Genomic DNA, 21920 nt, shown 5'->3' with positions numbered 1-21920 from the left:
ACTACCAATGTTTTCACACACAATAAGGTCAGGGGAGCTACCAGGAAATTCACTTGACGAGAAGAAATCGATACCACTGTTTAGAAGCAGCTCCTATGTCTGAAGAGCCTTGAAACAGGGTGCCTTATCATGCAAAAATGTGACTTCTTCAACAGATAACATATTTTCAGGATCTTTGAGGAAAGGAAATACTCCACCAGTAAGCACAGTTTCTCTGAAGCATTCGCCATTCCATGACTGTCCTTTTTCTTTGATGATCCGCATCAACAGTTTGGCTGTGAAACAAAAATTCCCAAACATTCAGGAAATTTCACAACTTCGCAATAGCACATGTCATCGCTTATATCATCCAACTTTGCAGCCCAAATGATGTCATTTTTATGATTTGGCTTCCTAACTGTGTAAATGAAGAATTCATCTGATGCGGCAACATGGAGAAAGTCAGTTTCATCCCAATCTTTAAAAAATGAACCTCAAAACCATGCACGGTCTTCTCTCTGTTGCTGAGTGATGTTGGGATTGCTGATAACATGAAATGGCTTGATACCAGATTTTTTCAACTAACGATATATAGCGCAATAACTTCTCTTCTTTCTCCTTTTTGTTTCTAGTTCAAGCACCAATTTATGTAAAGACTTTTGGTCTACCCACTGCCTCAGCTATGATGTCTATTGACTCCTGAGAAAGGAAATTTAGGCCTTCCAAGATTCTTACTCTTTTCACGATGACAGTCATATGGATTTTTGTTCCAGTTTCTTTTAACAAAGGATTCATCTCTTTTAATGAATTTAACTATCCAGGAACGTGAAATGAAGGATGCACCAGCAATATCCTGGGCTCTCTAAAGGTTATAGCCCGGATTCGGTCGATCCATCTGATTTCCTCCGAGTCGTTAGCCATGGCTGCATCTAACTCCATCACTCAGTCTGAAAATACAAGAAACATACAATGAAAAATAGCTTAAAAGAAACTTAAGATAATGTACCTGGAGATAGGCTACAGCAGAAAACTTCATAACTTTCCATCTGTTCTGTGGAGGGGGGGCGCTTTAATTTCGAAACACCCAGTATACACACACATACACACACACACACACACACACACACACACACACACACACATATATATTATATATATATTATATATAATATATATATATATATATATATATATATATAGTATATATATGCATATGTATGTATTTATATATGATTATATATATATATAATATATATATATATATATATATTATATAATAATATATATATTATATATATATATATATATATATATATATATATATATATATATATATATATATATATATATATTATATATGTATATACATATGTGTATATACACCTGTGTGTATCTATATATTTATATTGAATATATATATATATATATATATATATATATAGTTTATATATATATATATATATACATAATCTAAATGATAATTTCTATCATTCTTTCAGCAACGACCACTGTATCAAGGGTAACATTAGCAGGACAGAAAGCTCAACTGCCATGTGAACTTCCACTTCCGGCTGACAGGCCTACCTTAATCTTATGGTATAAGGATCAATCAACAAAACCGTTTTATAGGTAAGTCTCAAACTGCAATTTATACCTGTCTGACGTTTGTACACAGGCAATATTATGCTATATCTATGTATGAATACGGGTAGTATGCAGTCTTTCTTGTTTTGATACCTACGGGAAGTAATTGTGGTTTGGTGAGGCACTTTTTGTGGGGCTTCTGAACACTTCGGATGGAATCAGTATCAATGAGAAAGAAATCCACGGTCATGTATGGGTACAAATATATCTAAAGATAAATCTGAACAGAAAGCTTTCAGGAATCTGTTCGATTCCCCTTTTCACTCATACTGAAAAGGGGAATCGAACAGATTCCCGAGAGCTCTCCGTTTAGATTTATTCTTTTAATATATTTGTACCTTTTCAAGACTCGTGCTCCTATGAGAATGTTCTAATCAATATCAATATTCTTAAATAGGAACTGCACCCAGTGATAATTCTCCTTTTACATTCATTGTAGTGTGAAAGGCGTCAGATAATCATGGGGTTTTCTGACCCATACTAATGGTCTTCTCGCATTAAAATGGCGTTAGCGGAGGGACGGGGGAAGAAGAGACAGATTATAAGGGGTTGGTTGTATGCAGATAGGGTACAACAGAAAATAAAATTGGAATAATTGATTAGTTATGCGGATCTGTGATGAACTTACTGCAGCATGGAAATATATTGTGATAATGCCTTTATGTGTTCCAAGAATCGAAAAGAGAAATATAAAGTCAATGATTTTGGAATTGGACTAACCGAAATCTGTACCAGGCTGGGTTCGGGAGAGGGGAAAAGCAATTTCAGGTACGTGATTTAAATCTTAAGGTGGCTGGCAATGAAGAATGGCATACTCGGCAGGTTTGGTGCGCTGGAGTGAATGTGGCAGATGACACTTCTTATGGAAATACGATATGGAAGGGGCTTGATTGTTGAGAACATGAAATTCCAAATGAAAAGTATATTTGGTTGAGGAGAAATTGTGTGAAAAATTGTGTTTTTGGATTTGATTTAGTACACAGTCCATGGATGAGCAAGTTAGTGAATGTCATTGTATCCTTAGTAGTGACAGTGCTATAATAAATAATTATCTAATGCAAGCAAAGATGCGGCGCTTGTTGACATTTGCAGACGACACAAACTTTATATTATTAAAGAAAAGCTGCAGAGGGTTTGGAAGAGCGTGTTAAGAGATCAAGTATAACGTGAATTCGGCAAGACTAAGGTTTTATAGTTAAAGAGATGTTAAGAAGCAACGATGAATGATGCGATGGCAACTGAAAGAGTGGATTTGATTACTTCTCGTGGTTATTTGTTAGAAAGTGTAATGAATGGCTATACAATAAGTTGAAAAAAGGGTGCAGAAAAGACTGATGAAATAAGAGATGTGTTCTGGAGAGTAGAGTTTAAAAACATTTATTTTAGATATGATGTGCTACAGGTTTATTCCAATGATTAAACAGACTTGAGAAGCTGATACTTAGAGGGATAATGCTCATTTGTGCCAAAATGATTGACATGAAGGACAATAGAGATTTGCTTTGTTTTGTTTACATAAGGATATCGAAAGACGCTGGGCCGATGAAAAGTTTATATAAGTTAGATATTTTTACTAGAAGGAGAAGGATAGAAAGGATGGGAAGGCGCTGCCTAGATAGGGTTAAAAAGGTGTAAAAGCATGGGAGCCCAAGACTGCGTGAAATATTTTGTTTTCCGAGTTGGTCACTATATTACAGCTGAACCTTATACGTGGGCGTATGGAGCATACGAGTTACTGTTCTGCAAAGGGAATCGTCCTTGACTTTAGTAACTGAAAGATGAATGAACCGATGACAGTATGTATGTATGTGTATGTGAAGAGTGATAGCCAGTTATGTAAAATCAAGGTACACAAAGGTAATCTCTCAAGAATCTGTTTGACTAGTAGATCGACTATTAGTCCAAAGCCGTTTCCACAAGTAGTAGCTAATACCCAAGGCTCTAGAATTAATCTTCTCCAAAAGAGGCTTCACGCGCGAAAAAATGGTTCTTTAACCTTTCGGGATAGTTCGTATTGTATATGAGTTTGCCCAAGACAACTCAAAGAATTTAACTTTCGAATCGATATCTCACAAAAATTAATATGTTCAGTATTTGTTTGGAACGTTTTTTCTCGTAAAGCAATAAAAGATTTATCACACATTTAGAATGTATCGTATATATTCCTTTACTTTTTGGATATCCATTTTTCTGGTAAAGATTTATGTTAGCCGAACCATGGTACCGGGAAAACTGAAAGCAAAGGGTTATCCACCCCTCCCCCTAGAATTCCATAATCTTTGTGAAGCCATGCTGGAACTAGAATTTAATGTTGCCATTATTCAATCCTTCTGGCGTAATGGTTAGGGCGAGAATGAAATTTAGTTATTTAATAAAGTTTTTTACATCGTCCTGTCGATATAGAACTTTAAATTATGAGAAAAGTGTAGGGAACTAATTGTTCTTGTCACTGTAAATCCTACTGCATTTCGTCACATCATTTTAATTGTTGGTATCTCGACACTATTCTTCCTGCTTCTCTAAATATTTGACAGGAAATTATGAACACCACTAGGAGGTGGCAATGAATCAAAGGTAAAAAGTTCGAAATTACTTTAATTGAGGATACGATCAACATGTGTTTGTCCAAAGTTTCATGGTTAATTGAAGTGGCAGACAAATCTTCATAGAACTTACTTGTATTGATTTAATCATAATTGACTTCGTATCTCATAATGACCTGCCTTTTGTGAATGCCACTATGTTTACTCGTACGTATTGCAGAAGGGAGAGTCTGGCTGTTTATTTTATTCGTGCCTAGTTGAAGTAAACGTGGAAACACAAGTCAAAGTTACATTTAGAGATGAAAGACTCACAGTGTAGATACGAACGTCACCGAGGCAACAAGTATGATGAGAGAGAATTGAAAATGGGTCTAGCTTTTGGGGAAAACTGCACGAATATTGGATGAGAACTGTTACAGAAGCGGAAGGAGCTTCATGGGATGCGTTCAAGCTTCCAGGATAAGCCACTGGAGCCACGAAGAGAACTGGACGATACAAAGCCCGGAGAGTAATAATGCAATGAGAGAGAGAGAGAGAGAGAGAGAGAGAGAGAGAGAGAGAGAAAGAACTGAAGTACACTGAAAGATAGAAAGGACAATCATGTTAAGGTATACAAGAGGAAGAATGCGAACAGGCAGGAAAATAAGATGAGACCCCATGTTTGGAGCAATCATGAACTGACGTTTCCTGAATATTTATAATAATAATATATTTAAACATTAGTAACTTCAATTGCTCTTCCTGCACACACAAAAACTCTAATCAATAAAAAATACGGAAAGATCACAGTGCCACAGAGATATTTATCAAAGAAAGACATGATAGTTCGAACACTTTTGTATACGAGAGTTTTCGCGTCAGCCAATGCGCTTTCTATCTACAAAGGAATTTGTGTTTCAAGTCTGATAATTTCTCACAGGAATACGTAAAACTTATCTTTGAAAATTTGCCGATATCCGATGATGATTTTATGCTCGGCTCATATGCACGCATGGCTGCGTCACGTAAATTTCCTATTTCTATTCACCTGCAACGTAGAAATTTGACTTTCATCCTATTATCTAGAGAATGTGGCAAGAGATGAGACGAGTGACTTCTTTACATCATTACCTTTGTTACCGTTGCTTTTCTGCGCCTATTGTAGTTATTACTGAGAATCCCTTTTCATCGGTTTACCTTTCCCTGTGCCTTGAGGACGTGTGAGATATTCTCCTGAGATATAACAAAAGCTATTTCTGCCTTCTTGTTGTTTATCATTGTGTTTTATTGAAGTCTTCGATCATGCATCTATATTATTTGGATATATTTGGAGATTTAATGAAAGTCATTCTGCGAATAGCCAAATTATATCTTCATGAATTACGAGAGAAGTATTAGCACGTTTAACAGAAGGGGCTGAAATACAACAACGAACGACACTCGAAATTTTAAATAATTATCTTTTAATTAACTCTTCTCTCGATTTCTGGCAGATGAAGTTCTTTACAAATCATGATGAATTTCCACTTATCTTAAGAAACCGAGCTTCCCTATAACACCTAATTTATTAGTTTTGATGCAGAAGATTTTATGGTTGTGAGCCGAGAAAATAACTATGAATACGTGTGTTTTGTTAGAAAGACGTCGACAGAAAATTACTACCTAATTCAAATGTCAACAACCATAGAAGTTCTGACATCAGATTATACAGATTAACTCAGAATTCGTATGAAAAACTGACAGCGTTCTGACAGCTGTTCTCACTTCTCACTTTTAATGTAGGGCTCTACCTTGCTATAATCATTTCTCCCTATGATGTTTTAGAAGTACTCAAATCTCTCTCTCTCTCTCTCTCTCTCTCTCTCTCTCTCTCTCTCTCTCTCTCTCTCAAAAACACATACACATACGCGCGCGCGCAAACAGATTTTAAAATTCACTGTTATATAAGTTGTCCAAGAATCTCATTTTTTTTTTTCTTATAAAGGCGTCTGTCATCACTTCAATTCACATAAAAGTTCCCCGATTCATAAAAATTACACTCATGTCAGTTATAATACATTGGGAATATTTTCCAAACTACGGCTCTGAAATTTACTTATTCCTTTCAGTTCTTTTACACAGCATATGAAAAAAAGAATTTCTAAGAATAGCAACTGCCATGAATAATAATGTCTCCACAGGCTTCAGAGCGACAGCTCCAGATAGCATTGGTTAGGAAATGAACGAACTACGGACACAGTCACTCAGTTTATAAACTTTCCTTCTTTATTTTAAGAAATATCTCACAGGTTTACAAGGGAGGCTGGGTTACGTAGGCATGCTCTCGAGGTAATGTTATTGCTCAATCTCTCTTAAGTAGTTCCTCGTACTTTTCTTCAAATGCCGTCTAGTGCGAAAATCATAAGCAAGACTTAGCTTGCGAGAATGTGAGTACATGTATAAGACATCGAATGCTAGAATGTAAGAAATAGAATGCTAGAATGTAAGTCGATATCGAAAGATTTAACAAAACTGGGAGTGGGAACTAATAATGACCTTTATTCTCGATCCTTCAACTCGTACTGAAGCTTCAACTCGTGCGAGAAATAAACATGTTGGAATTTCTTCGATTCGGTGTTCAAGTTCAGAACTCAAATGCTACAACTGTACACACTGCAAATTCTCCTGAGAGATCTCGCCAACAGTAAATCGAACGAGAAACAGCATCGTGTTCACCCAGCTTTGCTCTGAAACTCTGTTTGTTGACCTACCTCTTTCGACGAAAGAGAAGCTCGCCCAGCTTGTGAGAAATGGCAGCGTATACAAAAACAGTTCCAGTTGCAATGTAAGCAACACTGTTTATTAAAAAGTCACTGGTCATTCTACATTTATATAAAACAGCTATGAGTCTGAGAATCACAGATCTGCTTTGCGCTTGTAGCTATGATACCTGTTTTAAGGGATCCCACCGCATGCTAAAACGTTAAAGGCAATTCCAAATATGTACATAACTGATGAAGATATTTGAAAGGACAATAAGGGGATTATGAAATCTGCCATGAAATATATGAAAGTAAAGACAGCATACCTTTACCAGTGCGCTCCGCATGATCATTTTCTTTTCTATCAAGCAGAATGGGGGATCTGCAAGAAATGTGATTACAAACTCTGCGGTAAGAGCTTGCCGGGTTCCATTTTCTGCCTCCGTTTGAAGGTTGCAACTCCGAGAGAAGAAACTTTTCTCTGGCGAGAAATCGCCGAAACTTCCTGGAAGTCCACCAGAAGTTACCAATGAATGCATTAAACGCAGTTCACCCGTCACCCACACATTCTAGTGGCGCGCTCTGGTGAAATACTTCTCGGCGAAGGTGACAACATGTCATTTTCAGAATACAGGTTTCCTGCTGTAGTTTACTACCACAATTGTCCTACTTTTCATATATCAAAGAAATTACAGAGACAAAGAAAAAATTTGCTAAAAGCAAGAGAGAAGAAAACAAAAGAAACGGTAAGGGATTCCTTACCTAAAGGAATAAAGAACTGCCATAATCAGAATCTAAATAAGACTGAGCAAGCCTTCCTAAAAGAAACTCCCTGTTTCTGTAAATATACAATTAGGCTTAATTTCCTGACCTACTCTTGTCGCCTGAAAATGAATATGAGCTTGGGTATCAACATTTTACTGGCCATTCAGTCCACCTGCAACTGAACAATAACACTATTTTCCTTTATTTTTCTTTGTTCTCGTGTTACTTTTATTTTACTAGATAATACTAGTATCCAGATACAAAATCTTACACTAATTTTCAAAGTAGTCCCGTTGGGCTGCGACACACTTCTCCCAAAGGTTCTGCCAATGTCGGAAGCTGGAACGCCTCTTTTGAGATGGCGAGCAGCTGGTCCGTCGCATTCTGCATGATGTCTTCTCTGGAATGAAATCTTGTCCTTTCAGAGGGGGAAAAACCAGAAGTCACATGGAGCCATGTTGGGGGGCTAATGAAGCACAGGTGTTTTGTGTTTGGGCGGAAAACTCTGTATCAAATGTGTTGGCGTCTCACAGCATCATGAAAGCGACGCAGAACCTCTTGGTTGTACTCCTTGGTGATTGTTGTGACGTGTGGTGTGTACTCATGATGAACCACGCCACTGGAGTTAAAGAAGATGGTCAGCACGACTTCGACAATGCTGCGGACCTGCCTTGATATTTTTATATTACTATTATTTCACCTCGGGGGTGTTGGATGCTTCCATTGTGATGACTACAAGGCTGGGTATTCACGCTCAGTTTTACCTGTTAGTCCACCCATGACCGTTCACACGTAGAGTAGAACCGTCAGTCGGACAGTCAACTCGAGGTTATTGCCATCATTTCTCGCCCAGCCTTCGTCTTGGCAACACTACACGGCAGCGAGGTTAAAATAGAAGTGAGGGTTGGTTTAGTTATTTATGAAATGGACCCAGGAAGCCTACTTTCATTATAACACCTTTCATAAAAAAGGCAGGAGACAGGTCTAGGACTACCAAATTGTCTATCGCATGGAAATATCTATTTTCATGTTTCATAAGATTTAGACTCATAACGGTCTACAAATAGCGCCGCTGGGTCTAACAATGAAATTAATTGGGCCCATACATAGTCTATTCATATTCTGGTCAGAGCGGCTGAGATCCCTCGCAGGCGAAATCCAGAGGTGAACTATTATAAAATCGTTGGTTACTTGTCCACACGTGCGATCACCTGTCAATTGGTCGAAAGAACTCTAGGTAATTCCATCACTTCATCAGTTCTGGTGAGTGGACTGACTCCGCCCACAAACTGTTGTCCACAGGTACTACCTGTTAACGTCAGTTTCGATGAACTGACAGGGAGACTGACAGGTAAACTTGTGCGCGAATACCCGGCCCAACTTGGTTTCTGGGTTGTACCCAAAAAGCAAGCACTCATCGCCAGTGATCACTGTGTTAGGGAAGTTGGGACCACTGTTCACAGACTGCATCATGTCCTGTGCCATCTCCAAAGGGAGTTGCTTCTGCTCGATCGTTAGCACTTTTGGCACGAACTTCACTGAGATTCTCCTGAAGCCCAAATCGTCAGTCAAAATAGAATGAACAGATCCAGTACTGACGTTCGCCTCGACTGCAAATTCTCTGATCGTGATTCGACAATCTTATACATCACAAGGGTCCTCACTTGGTCAATAACAATCTTATTTTTGGATTTTGAGGGTTTCCAGAACGTGTTTCATTCGGCACTGATCTTTCAAGGGCCGCCATTGCTTTGTCCCCCGAAGGCATGTTGAATCTTTCGGATAGTTTCCACTTAATAATAGCCAAGCTTTACACAAAACTTAATGCAAAAGAGTTGTTCAAGTTTTTCAGTTGTTTTGTCCGAAACAAAAATCCGACGGCGCTCACTTAAACTCCTCACTCATCGGCAGTCAGCTGGCGATAAGTGATTACCTGCATAAGTGCACCAAACCGCCTAACAAGCTTTATTTGTTACGCACGAAAATTCAATGTTGGATATTTTTTTAACACATTTATATACAAGAAAATACTCACGTCTGTGAGCCTGTGATATATATATACTTGTGTGTCAGCGCAGTGCATTTTTCTCTTAAATCTATTGTCTGCTAGTGTATGTTATATGCCTATTCGCTCTTTAGGACACATCTATTTTTGTGTTTGAAATGTTATTTCAGAAAGCCTGCAATTTTAAACAATTTTTACTGATTATTTACGTCCAACTACATTAGTATCAACTAATCCTTTTGTTTGTGCCACAGAAGATTGATCATCTTGAAATGTATTCCAAGTGTTTTCTTCTAGGTTTCATGTGAGATTTTCCCTTACAGCTTCGATGCGAGAGAAGCGGCGAGTGGTCGTCACAAAATCCATGACAATTCTGATCTCGCAACAAGATCCAAGTTTGCCTTAGACAAAGATTTCCCAAACGTGAAGGTAAGGAACGCGTATGCTTTTGCTTCGTTATACATACTGCTTAGGAAGATGAAATGTATTTCCTTAAAAGTGAGAATAACAAATTTTGCGAAGTAACTGAGATATATTTCAACGAAAAATTAATAGCGACAAAATGAGTACAATCACAAAAAGTACGGAAAAACTTAACATTTGAATTGGACAAAAATGGTACATCATAACAAAACCATATGTGTTCTCGATTCTTCTTAAATTTAAACCTTCAGTTTTATGTCTTTACTTAGACTTGTTCCATCCCTGTAATTCCTTCGTACTTTTCATCACCTTTGATTCTTTTTTCTTTATATTTGATAGAATGGTCGTATCGGATATCTTGAAGTTGAGGGTGTGATATTAGCAGATGCGGGAAACTATACGTGTAGAGTTGACTTCATGACATCACAGACTATGATGGCACTTCTGAAGCTCGCTGTTCATGGTAAGTAGATGGAAAATAAGAGAAAAATAGAGACAAACAGGTAGATGAGAGTTTTAAAATGACAGAAAAAATCAGGCACTAATCAATAATTAGCGGTTTTAGAGATTATAGAGAAACAAGGAATCACAGACGAAATGACCTAATATATTTACTGGAACAGTTATGAGCGACAGGTATTTCATGTTCAACAATAAAACTACTGCAAGGCCATTTCAGGTATAAACACCCACAATTTTTTCAATGATAGATTATTACTACAGCCCTGACATAATTTTTTTGACAAATGCTGATATTTTTCAAAGGATATGGTTAGTATGATCTGTTCCTCTCAAAAACCCAATGAATAAAAATATAAAGCTTTGAAACTGTGATCAAAAGCCAATGTAATCGTTCATTATTTCACAGACTAGGTTACATTTGCGTTCAAATGAAAATGCGTTGATTCAAACGGTTGCAATAAAAAAAGCGAAAGGTTTTACAGTCGTACAAATGAAACGCTGAAATGCTAGTAAAGTGGAGGTGAAATGTTTAGCTTATGTAAAGTGGGTCGATGCAAACATAACAGAATTTTCTATAATTGTACGGTGGGTTTCTGTAGGCGTTCACAAAGGGTTTGAAGACAGTGGAAGTCTTTTAAACACGAGGTCATCTTTGATTCAGCTGATAAATATGAATGAAGAGTGAATGTCGTCTGATGAAGTCACTTATTGTGACGGAAGGTTAAGTTTTGGGATTACTGTGTTTTATATAATTAATTTCTGTATAAAACTAGTTTTAAACGAAAATGTCAGAGACCGTGAGCGTCATAAATAAAACAAAATTTCACAGAAACGTTGTACTCAAGTGAGAAGTGGTTACAAAACGCAATGAACTTAATGCAGGCTACCCAAAGACATCAAAAATAACCTCAAACAATGATTAATGATCTTTATTTTTAATGACTCGTAACTCGAGTCTTCTCTCAGACAAACAACGCTGTTGCTTTCCAGAGGAAATCCGAGGACTCGAGGTCTTTGATATGGACGGCGGAATCGTGAGCAAAGTGGTCGGTCCACACGAACAGTTCAAGAGAGTCATGTTGTCTTGTCGCGCTTATGGGGGTAAGTTGCACTGTCTGGAATTCTAACTAAAGATGCCTCCTTGCAGTTTCTTATCTTGCATATTAATAGCTTTATGCCATCGAAAACTTAACATAAAATAAATTGTATCAGTGCTGTCAATTTATCTTTGATAAGAAAGACATTATTTGCATAATTTTTTCTACTGGTTCGTAACCGTCCAAGAGATAAGAACGATCACTGAATCAAACTATCTTTCTTTCATTCAGGATATCCACCTCCGGTAGTGCAGTGGATGTCTGGAGACATGATCCTGAAATCGTCGACTGATCAGGCTTATAACTTAGAACCGGAAGTCAGCCTGCCGGGCGGCATGGGGTCCCAGCCACTCCCCATGGTGAGCGTCATGCTGCATTTGGCCGGCCTTCGGAGGGAAGACAATGGCAGAGAAATCAAGTGCATTGCTTTCAACACTAATCTTACCCAGCCAAGGTCTCGCGTCCTCACTATACAAGTTTATCGTAAGTTACCGTCACCAACACTCATTACTTTTTGCTTTTCCTTTTGTCTGGTGAATGACGAAGATACACGCAGATTTATGCCTCTATTTAAATAAATACGTCATCACGTTCTATTTCTACACACAAATATTTAATGTTATTAAAAGTTTGGTTAATCTAGTGCACATTCATCTTTCTGCTTTCCAAGATTTTGATTGTCCAGATGCATATGAGTAAAAGGAACTTGTATGTGATAGAGTCCTGATGCATTTATCTTAGTAAACTATTAAAAATTTAGATAGATCTTTTCCTTAAACTGGGTTGGATCCAAAGAAAAACAAGTCACTGCCACGTTCATACTTTAACTTCTGAATCAAGGATGAACATCTTGTGCAGAAAACTTCCAAATCATTTGTCAGTTAGATCACTGCTGAAAAAAAATTATCAGAAGGGTACTGATCACTCTTACACACGCGTTACGAAACTGACTCGAGTTCTGTATGTGAAGACCTCTCTCTCTCTCTCTCTCTCTCTCTCTCTCTCTCTCTCTCTTCTCTCTCTCTCTCTCTCTCTCTCTCTCTCTCTCTCTCTCTCTCTCTCGCCAGCATTTTCTTTTTACCTCCCTCAGAAGAATTCAAAAAAATATACAGGTTCCATTTCCATCCATTATCCTCTTAAGACCAAACCACCTCTCAATACAACGAGCCTCTTGGCCAGTTGTACCAACCTTCTTTGCTATATCTTCACATAATTCTACAATTTTCCTTGTTTCCACGCTCTGTGTTCTCTATATATCAGCGATCAAGTCATCCAGAGAAGTTTCACTTTTTTTTTTTTTTTTGGTCTGTATGTAACGGTCACGATTCACTTTATATAATCAAGTTAACTATTGTTTGCATAACAGTATTTAACGTCCCATTGCTTCATTTATGTTGTGATTTAATATCTCATCTTAACGTCATCAGGTATGCCCCCCCCCCCCCACCCCCCCCCCCCCCACCCCACCTACCCATGTCAACATCAATTAACCTATCTTTCTGGCGTTATTTCCTTTATATTTGTAATTTGAGTTTTCGTAACAAAACATTTCACCTTATTTCATCAGACCCAGCAGTACCTCTCTATTATCACCAGGGAACACTGAATTATCAGGCAACATTCAACGTCCACGGAAAATATGCTTTGACATCACATACCTAATCGTATACATCCCTTTTCGCACTAGCTGGGTTCTTCGCTCTCTTGGCTCCTCTCTCTCTCCTCTCCCCTCTCTCCTCTCTCTCTCCTCACACACACACACCACACACACACACACACATATATATAATATATTATTATATATTATTTATATATATTATAATTATATTATAATATAATATAATTACATCTATAATAGATATATTATAATAGATTATATATATATATATAGATAATATATAATATAGATAAAGTTATATATTAGATAGTATATATATATTATATATATCTATATATATATATTATATACATATATATGTTATATTATATTTATTATATATATATATATATATATATATATCTATATATAAGATCTATATAGATATAGATATATTATATATATATATATATATATAGCTTCTATATATATTTATAGATATATATATATACTTGATCTTATATTTATAGATAGATATATAATATATATATAATTATAATATATATATATAATATATATATTATATTTATATATATATATAGATAATATATATATATAGATCTATACATAGATATATATATATATATATATATAGATTCTATATATATATCGATTGATATATATATATATAACATATATATGAGATATATATATATAGAGATCTATATATATATATATAGATATGTATAGAATCTATCTATAGAGATACAATAATATAGAATCATATTTATAGATATATTAGATATATATATATATATATATATATAGATATAGAGATCTTATTTATAGATAGATATATTAAATATATATATATATGATCTATATATATATATAATAGATATATAATATATATATATATTAATATATATATATATACTATATATAGAGATCTATAGATATATAATATATTATAGATCTATTTTATAGATATATATATAATATATTAAGTATATTTTATAATAGAATATATAATATATAAGATCTATATATATAATTTTTTAATATATATAATATTTAAATATATATAAAAAAAAAAAAAAAAAAAAAAAAAAAAAAAAAAAAAAAATATTAATTATATTTATAATACTTATTTTTTTATAGATCTATATATATAATATATATATATATAGATATATATATAAGATCTAATATATTAATAGAATCGATATATATATATATATACATATATAGATATATGCTTATATATATATATATATATCATATATATTAATATATTTATATATATATCATATATAGATTATAGTATTATATTAATTTATATATCTATATATATATATATAAAATTATATATATATAATAATATATATATATTATATACGTATATTAAATGTTACAATCTAATAATATATATATGTGTATATATATATATCTATATATATTTATATATATATATCGATATATATATTATTTAATATATTGATATATATATATATATATTTATTATATATCTATATATAGATATATGTAGATATATATATCTATATATATATAGTATATATATTATATATATATATCTATATTTATATACTATAATATACGTATATATATATGTATAATACATAATACATATATGTGTATGTGGGCGCGCCCAGCTTTAAATATTGACGGTAATTTAAACTAGCATAGGGAATAACCAGTTTTATGAGTGTCGTTTTCATTAACGAAGTGCTAGGCATTCTACAACATGGAGGTTATCAAGAAACATAAAAACATACGACAGGCAATTAATCCCCAAACATTAAACTGGCTGTAATTTAGCTTTTCTCATTGAGACAGAACAATAAAAGACTGATTGCACTACATTCATCCGGGCTGTAATTGCCAATGAAAATTAGTTTTGCCTAATGCGGCAACAAAGAACAAAGAAATACCATTGACTATGTGTCTCCTGGCGGTTGCATGGTTTAATTTTAACTCAGACATACATAAAAGATGAGTAAACTTTAAACTCCGACTCAGAGCCCCAAATTACTTTGCCACTTTTACTTGAATTTAAACTATACCACTAACTTTTCGTCCAAGCTCCACATATATATATATATATATATATATATATATATATATATATATATATATATATTATATATATATACTGGGTTGTAATCACACTAACAAGTGATACATAGCTGCAAAAATCCCAATATATAATGCCCCCTTATGTATACAGCGTGACTGCCAACACGGTGTATTGGTAGTTGTTAATGACCATGAAATGATGCTGAAACTGGTCAGTAGCTACACCCAATTTGTTATTTTTTTTTACCTGTGAGATATACATGCACAGCATATGTGTGTGTAATATATATATATATATATATATATATATATATATATATATATATATATATATATATATATATCATATTCATGCGTGTGCGTATAATACTCATGTATGTATATATATATATATAATATATATATATATATATATATATATATATATGAATAACTTGATCACGAAGTATATAAAACGTGATGCTATGTATAAATAAAGGTTTTTGCCACGAAGGAAAAAAATGAAAAGCGAGAATAGCCAAGCACTTTCGGTCTAGTTCGACCCTTTACTGAGTAAAGGGTCGAACTAGACCGAAAGGGCTTGGCTATCTCGCTTTTCATTTTTTTTCCTTCGAGGCAAAAACCTATATATATATATATATATATATATATATATATATATATATATATATATATATATATGTATATATACATGAGTATTATACACACAAACGAATAGAAGTTGTATATATATATATATATATATATATATATATATATATATATATATATATATGTATATATATATATATATATATATATATATATATATATATATCTATATATATACATACATACATACATAATGCGTCTCACCGAAGGGTACGACGAGCAGTGTTATTCTAGACGTTAAGATGAAGATAGAAATATTTCACCGAATTTCTCACCGGCTTTCGCTCAGGGATTTCGTCCGAGCATTCTGCTTGCCGTTGCCTTCAGACAATTTTGTCATTCCTTCGGCGCAATGAGCATTTCTCCGACATAACTTGGGAAGCAGCCGATTTTTCAGATTTCTGTTTCTCTTCTTGAGAGATGAAATACCACGTCTTGTCGGTTGCCGAAATTTTATCCTTTCTTTTTTTTAATAAATGGAAAATCATATTATTCTAGCTGAGATTTTAAGCCCGTGTGAATGCCTTGCTTTATTAAATTATATTAAATTGACATTCTAAATCAAAAATATATTTCGTCAAATTAATAAGCAATACCAAGCCAAAGTAACTACTTAAGGCTGTCATGAGGTAAAAATTGCAAATTCGTAAAAGGTGTAAGGGAAATGAAAGCAATTTAAAAGATTTAATGCTGACATTCAACGTATCTATAATTGAAATGACAGAGCAGACAAAACAACTCTATTTGCGACACTTTATGTTTGATGACAGAGGCCTGAATGAGTATACACCAGGACTAATTAGTGATATGTTAATAGGACGGAAACTGAAAAATGCTCAAATCTTTATACACCATGAAGAAAAAACAATACATATCCATATACGCACAAATTACACACAGACACACACACACACACACACACACACACACACACATATATATATATATATATATATATATATATATATATATATATATATATATATATATATATAATATTATATATATATATATCTATATATATATTATATATATATATATAGATATATATATACATGTACTACAATATTCAAAATGTATACATGCTTACGGAAATCATTTTTATTAGGGGAAAAGAAAGCCTTTAAAATACATATCTCTCTCTCTCTCTCTCTCTCTCTCTCTCTCTCTCTCTCTCTCTCTCTCTCTCTCTCTCTCTCTCTCTCGTTCTCTCTCTCTCCTCTCTCTCTCTCTCTCTCTCTCTCTTTCAGTATCATGCGCAAAAAGTGCTGGATAGTTGAACTAAAATATATGGAAAAGGAAGTTTGTTAATATAAAGGAAGTATTTTTGATGAGTGTAATGTGTTTTATGAAGCGACATTGGCTCTGTAAGTTTTCTGCACAGAGGGACATCCACGAATCAGCAAAGTATGATCGAGGGAGGGAGAACTGTTGGAGCCAACTAGGTAGAGGCCAAAGTAAAGAGAAGATGCATTTCCTGAACATTGAACACTAAAGTAGATTTGTTAACAGAACAGTATCGACAGTTGATCCAGATCAGTATCGACATTTAACAAAATTGACAACAGATCAGTATCAACCTTTGACAGCTGATAACAGATTATTATTGATCTAGATCTGTATTGACCTTTGACAGCTGTTAACAGTTCACTATCAATCTTTGACAGTTGATAACAGATCGGTATCGATTATTGACAGTTGATTCAATTCGGTACCGACCTTTGACAGTTGATAACAGTTCAGTATCGACCATTGACAGTTGATACATATCAGTATCGGCAGTTGATATCAGATCAGTGTCGACCTTTGTCAGTTGGTAACAGCAGTATCGATCTTTGACAGCTATTAACAGATCAGTATCGATCCAGATCAGTACTGACCTTTGACAGCTGTTAACAGTTTAGTATCGATCTTTGACAGTTGATAACAGATCAGTATCGATCATTGACAGTGGATGTAGTTCAGTATTGACCATTGACAGTGGATATAGTTCAGTATCAACCATTGGCATTTGATACAGATCAGTATCGACAGTTGATATCAGATCAGCATCGACCTTTGACAGTAGGGAACAGAGCAGTATCGACCTTTCACAGATTGATAACAGATGAGTATCGACCTTTGACAGATTGACAACAGATGAGTATTGACCTTTGACAGATTGATAACAGATCATTATCGACATTTAACAGATTGATAACAGATCAGTGTAGACCTGTAACAGTTGATGAGAGATCAGTATCTACCCTTGACAAGTTGATAACAAACGAGTATTGCTCTTTGACAGATTGACAACAGTTCGGTATCGACCTTTGACAGATGATAATAGATTAGTGTCTATCTTTGACAGATTGTCAACAGATCATTATCTACCTTTGACAGTTGATAACAGATCAGTATCCATCTTTGGCATTTGATAAAAGATCTGCATCGATCTTTGATGGATTGACAACAGATCATTATCGCCTTTGGATAGTTGATAACAGATGATTATCGAACTTTGATAGTTATTAACAGATCATTAATGACCATTGACAAATTGACAACAGATGAGTATCAATCATTGACAATTGATAACAGATCAGTATCGACCTTTGACAGTTAATAACAGAACATTATCGACATTTGACAGCTTGTAACAGATCAGTATCGACCCTTGACAGAGTTTTAACAGATCAGTATCAACCTTTAACACTTTGATAACAGACCAGTATCGATCTCTGACCGATTGATGACAGATCAGTATCGACCTTTGACACTTGATAATAGATCAGTATCGACCCTTGACAGAGTTTTAACAGATCAGTAATCAACCTTTGACAGTTTGATAACAGATCAGTATCGAAACTAAGTATACATTATTGATCATCACTGTTATTTTCATCTCATCAATATCTGCAACAGCAAAAAGTTTTTACATTTTTAGAGTACGGAATGCATTCTAGTTAGACAAAATTTAAAATACAATATAATACCAGCCACGGTTTAAAAATAGCGTGGCATATTTAATCCCCATACATTTTCCCCCACGTTAAGATTTTCCCTCCATCGCAAAGTAACTAATCCATAAACCCGGTATTCCAAGAAGCTAAAAGAAAAAAAGACTGGAAAAGAAAAACAAAGAATGATATTCTCTCTTCCCCTCAGTTCCTCCTTTAGAGGTGAAAGTAGAAGGTCTGGAAAAACCAATGAGGGCTGGAATCGAATCGATGTTGTTGTGTAGAACCACCGGATCCCGGCCGCCAGCCACGCTCTCCTGGAAACTGGAAGGGTCGTCTGCTCTGACGCCTTTACCTGCTCAGGTGGGTCATGTGAATTTATATTTAATACCACTCGCTGGTAGTCCTTGTTACTCGTGTATATATATATATATATATATATCCTATATATATATATATAATATATATATATATATATATATATATATATAGTGTGTGTGTGTATGTATGTATGTATGTATATATGTATGAATGTATGTATGTATGTATGTATATGCATATATACATATAAATAAGGAAAAATTCCATGAAGGAAAGAGACACGACGGAGTTCTACAAGGCCTTTCGACTTCTTATCCTTTGACAAAAGTCGAAAGGCCTTGCAAAACGCTGTCGTTTCTCTTTGTTTCGTGGAATTTTTCTTTATTTATATATTCATCATGACCCAATTTTTCGTGATTCAGTTATACATATATATACAAAGTCATCAAAAGTTTACTATGAGTATTGTATTTAATATTAGTCGTAGTGGTAATATTAGTAGTCGGGGTAGTATAGTATAAATATGACCCCGCTACGAAATAAGCAGCAAAAACAAGAAGGTTTTTACGAAAACAAGCTGCGAAGTTAGGAAGAAAATGATTTGAATGATTCAGGTATGAAGTCAATCTGAGCTTTTTCGGGATGAAGTCTACCACCTCTAAAAGACTTTAATTTTTCTTCATCGCCATTTAGAATCATTCAACATTTCTTTTGGGTGTTTTTCAACTAATAGAAAAAATCTACGTAATCTTCCTCATTGATCCTGTTGTTGCAAAACGAAGCGGAAGAGGCAACAAGAAAGGAAACTGAGAAGTGAAATAAAGGATACAAGACTAACACGAAAACTTCCATTTTTAGACAGAATCCCATTCTTAAAGAGGAAGATGACAAATACCATTAAATCTTCAATCATAACTTTTTACCCGTCATCCAACGCAGAGATATGCGGAACAAGGTCAACCAACCAACCTGAAAAAAAATGAAGCAGAAAATCCGTTTTGCCCTTTTCTTTCCACCTATCGATAATCCAATTCTCGGTGGCCGTAACAAATGTCCTTTTATTGATTGCTGCTCTCTCCCTCCCTCCCTGCCTCCCTCACTCTCGCTCAGTCGTCGCTGGATCAGAACACGACTCTGAGGAGAGGGCGGCTCCTGCCGACGACGGACGACCATGGGCGGACTCTCACCTGCGCCGCAACCAACCCGAAGGTGCCGGAGTACAAACTTGCCGTGTCTCACACCCTGGAGGTCCACTGTAAGTCACCTTTCCTCTTTCGGCCCTTTCTCTCTTTCTTTCTTTTTTTAAATGTGTATGTGTAGGTGTTTCTAAATGTTGTTTCTATTAAATCTCTCTCTCTCTCTCGCTCTCTCTCTCTCTCTCGTGCACACACGAGCGCACGTATCTATACTGGTTACTTTCTTGATGCATGTGTGATCTGCAACGATCCAATTTCTCTCTCTCTCTCTCTCTCGCTCTCTCTCTCTCTCTCTCTCCTGCACGCGCGACCATGCGCTTACGTCTATACTGATTACCTTTTTGATGCATGCTTGATCTGCAACGGTCAGATTTCTGTTAAGTCTCTCTCTCTCTCTCTCTCTCTCTCTCTCTCTCTCTCTCTCTCATACATACACACGCACGAAGGTCGTATTTCTGTTAAATCTCTCTCTCTCTCTCTCTCTCTCTCTCTCTCTCTCTCTCTCTCTCTCTCTCTCTCTCTCTTCTCGCATGTATATCATATCGGAGTCATACGGCAATATACTTTATGATCAGCTCACTCTACCTCAGGATAATGACATTACTCTGTTTCAAATGATCACTGCGAGAGACATACAAATCGATTGCCAATTGCCTACCAAAATAACAGTAAATGTTGTGGATTAGCAAGAAATGATTTCACTCGCTGTGTATTGCCTGGGAGAAATTATCCTTGCAATATCAGCGGATTATCTATTCTTTAGAGCCATTTTTACGGTGTATAGCGTACTTTCAGAGGGAATATAAGATTACAGTTACTCTTGGAGATCGATCATACAGAAGCAGGGAGGTATCAGAAGGAATTGGGGTCTTGGAAAAACTTTGAAATATGAGCAATGAAAAGAAAAAACTCACGTGAATAAAAAAAAAAGGATACACTTTTTTTCAAACTAACGGCAAGGTACGCTGCTTATTGAGAATTCAACCTACCATTAATATTCTTCTTTGATTATCGTCTCCCGAACAATTATGCTCCGTTGTTTATGCTTCTCGATTTTGAAAACTGAAAACTATTTTTAGAATGGGACGAAACATTACTCAGTTGACAAATGAGAATTCTTTAAAATATTTAAATGGGTTCAGTCATTACAAAACGAAATTTTCGTAATTTTTACTTTTTTTTTTTTTTTTGCATTATTTGCCTTCCTACATAAATCAGAATCATTATCACGTTTTCTTTACAAGTTACTGATTTCATTATTCATGCTATTTGTTTTAAACCAATAATATATACAGTCACAAATACTTTGTTAAAACGAATATTGCGGACATCAGTTTCTTATCATCTATTCTTATGTGTATCCGGTGATATCATTAATTCATAGAGACAAACACAAGGAGATTATAAATTATATGATTATGTCTTAGAAAAACCCTGGTGATTTGGGCAAAGCCATTGAGGTTATTTCCGAATATTGAATG

General features: G+C 34.9%; 1 protein-coding gene across 3 annotated transcripts in view; it reads left to right on the top strand.

The window, feature by feature from the left end:
* Positions 1–21920, top strand: part of LOC135220652 (roundabout homolog 3-like) — a 199466-nt gene that overhangs the window by 122349 nt on the left and 55197 nt on the right. Inside the window, exons 3-9 of one of the 3 annotated variants that reach the window (XM_064257999.1) lie at positions 1479–1608; positions 9980–10085; positions 10419–10542; positions 11532–11642; positions 11870–12121; positions 19131–19285; positions 20354–20498. In XM_064257999.1, the coding sequence (XP_064114069.1) occupies positions 1479–1608; positions 9980–10085; positions 10419–10542; positions 11532–11642; positions 11870–12121; positions 19131–19285; positions 20354–20498 (1023 nt within the window). The remainder of the gene's footprint in view (positions 1–1478; positions 1609–9979; positions 10086–10418; positions 10543–11531; positions 11643–11869; positions 12122–19130; positions 19286–20353; positions 20499–21920) is intronic. The other 2 variants (XM_064258001.1, XM_064258000.1) reach the window with 2 other exon arrangements.

This window comes from Macrobrachium nipponense, chromosome 2, assembly GCF_015104395.2.
Source record: "Macrobrachium nipponense isolate FS-2020 chromosome 2, ASM1510439v2, whole genome shotgun sequence".
In the NCBI taxonomy this organism is placed as follows: Eukaryota; Metazoa; Arthropoda; class Malacostraca; order Decapoda; family Palaemonidae; genus Macrobrachium; species Macrobrachium nipponense.
This window is presented reverse-complemented; position numbering and strand designations above follow the sequence as displayed.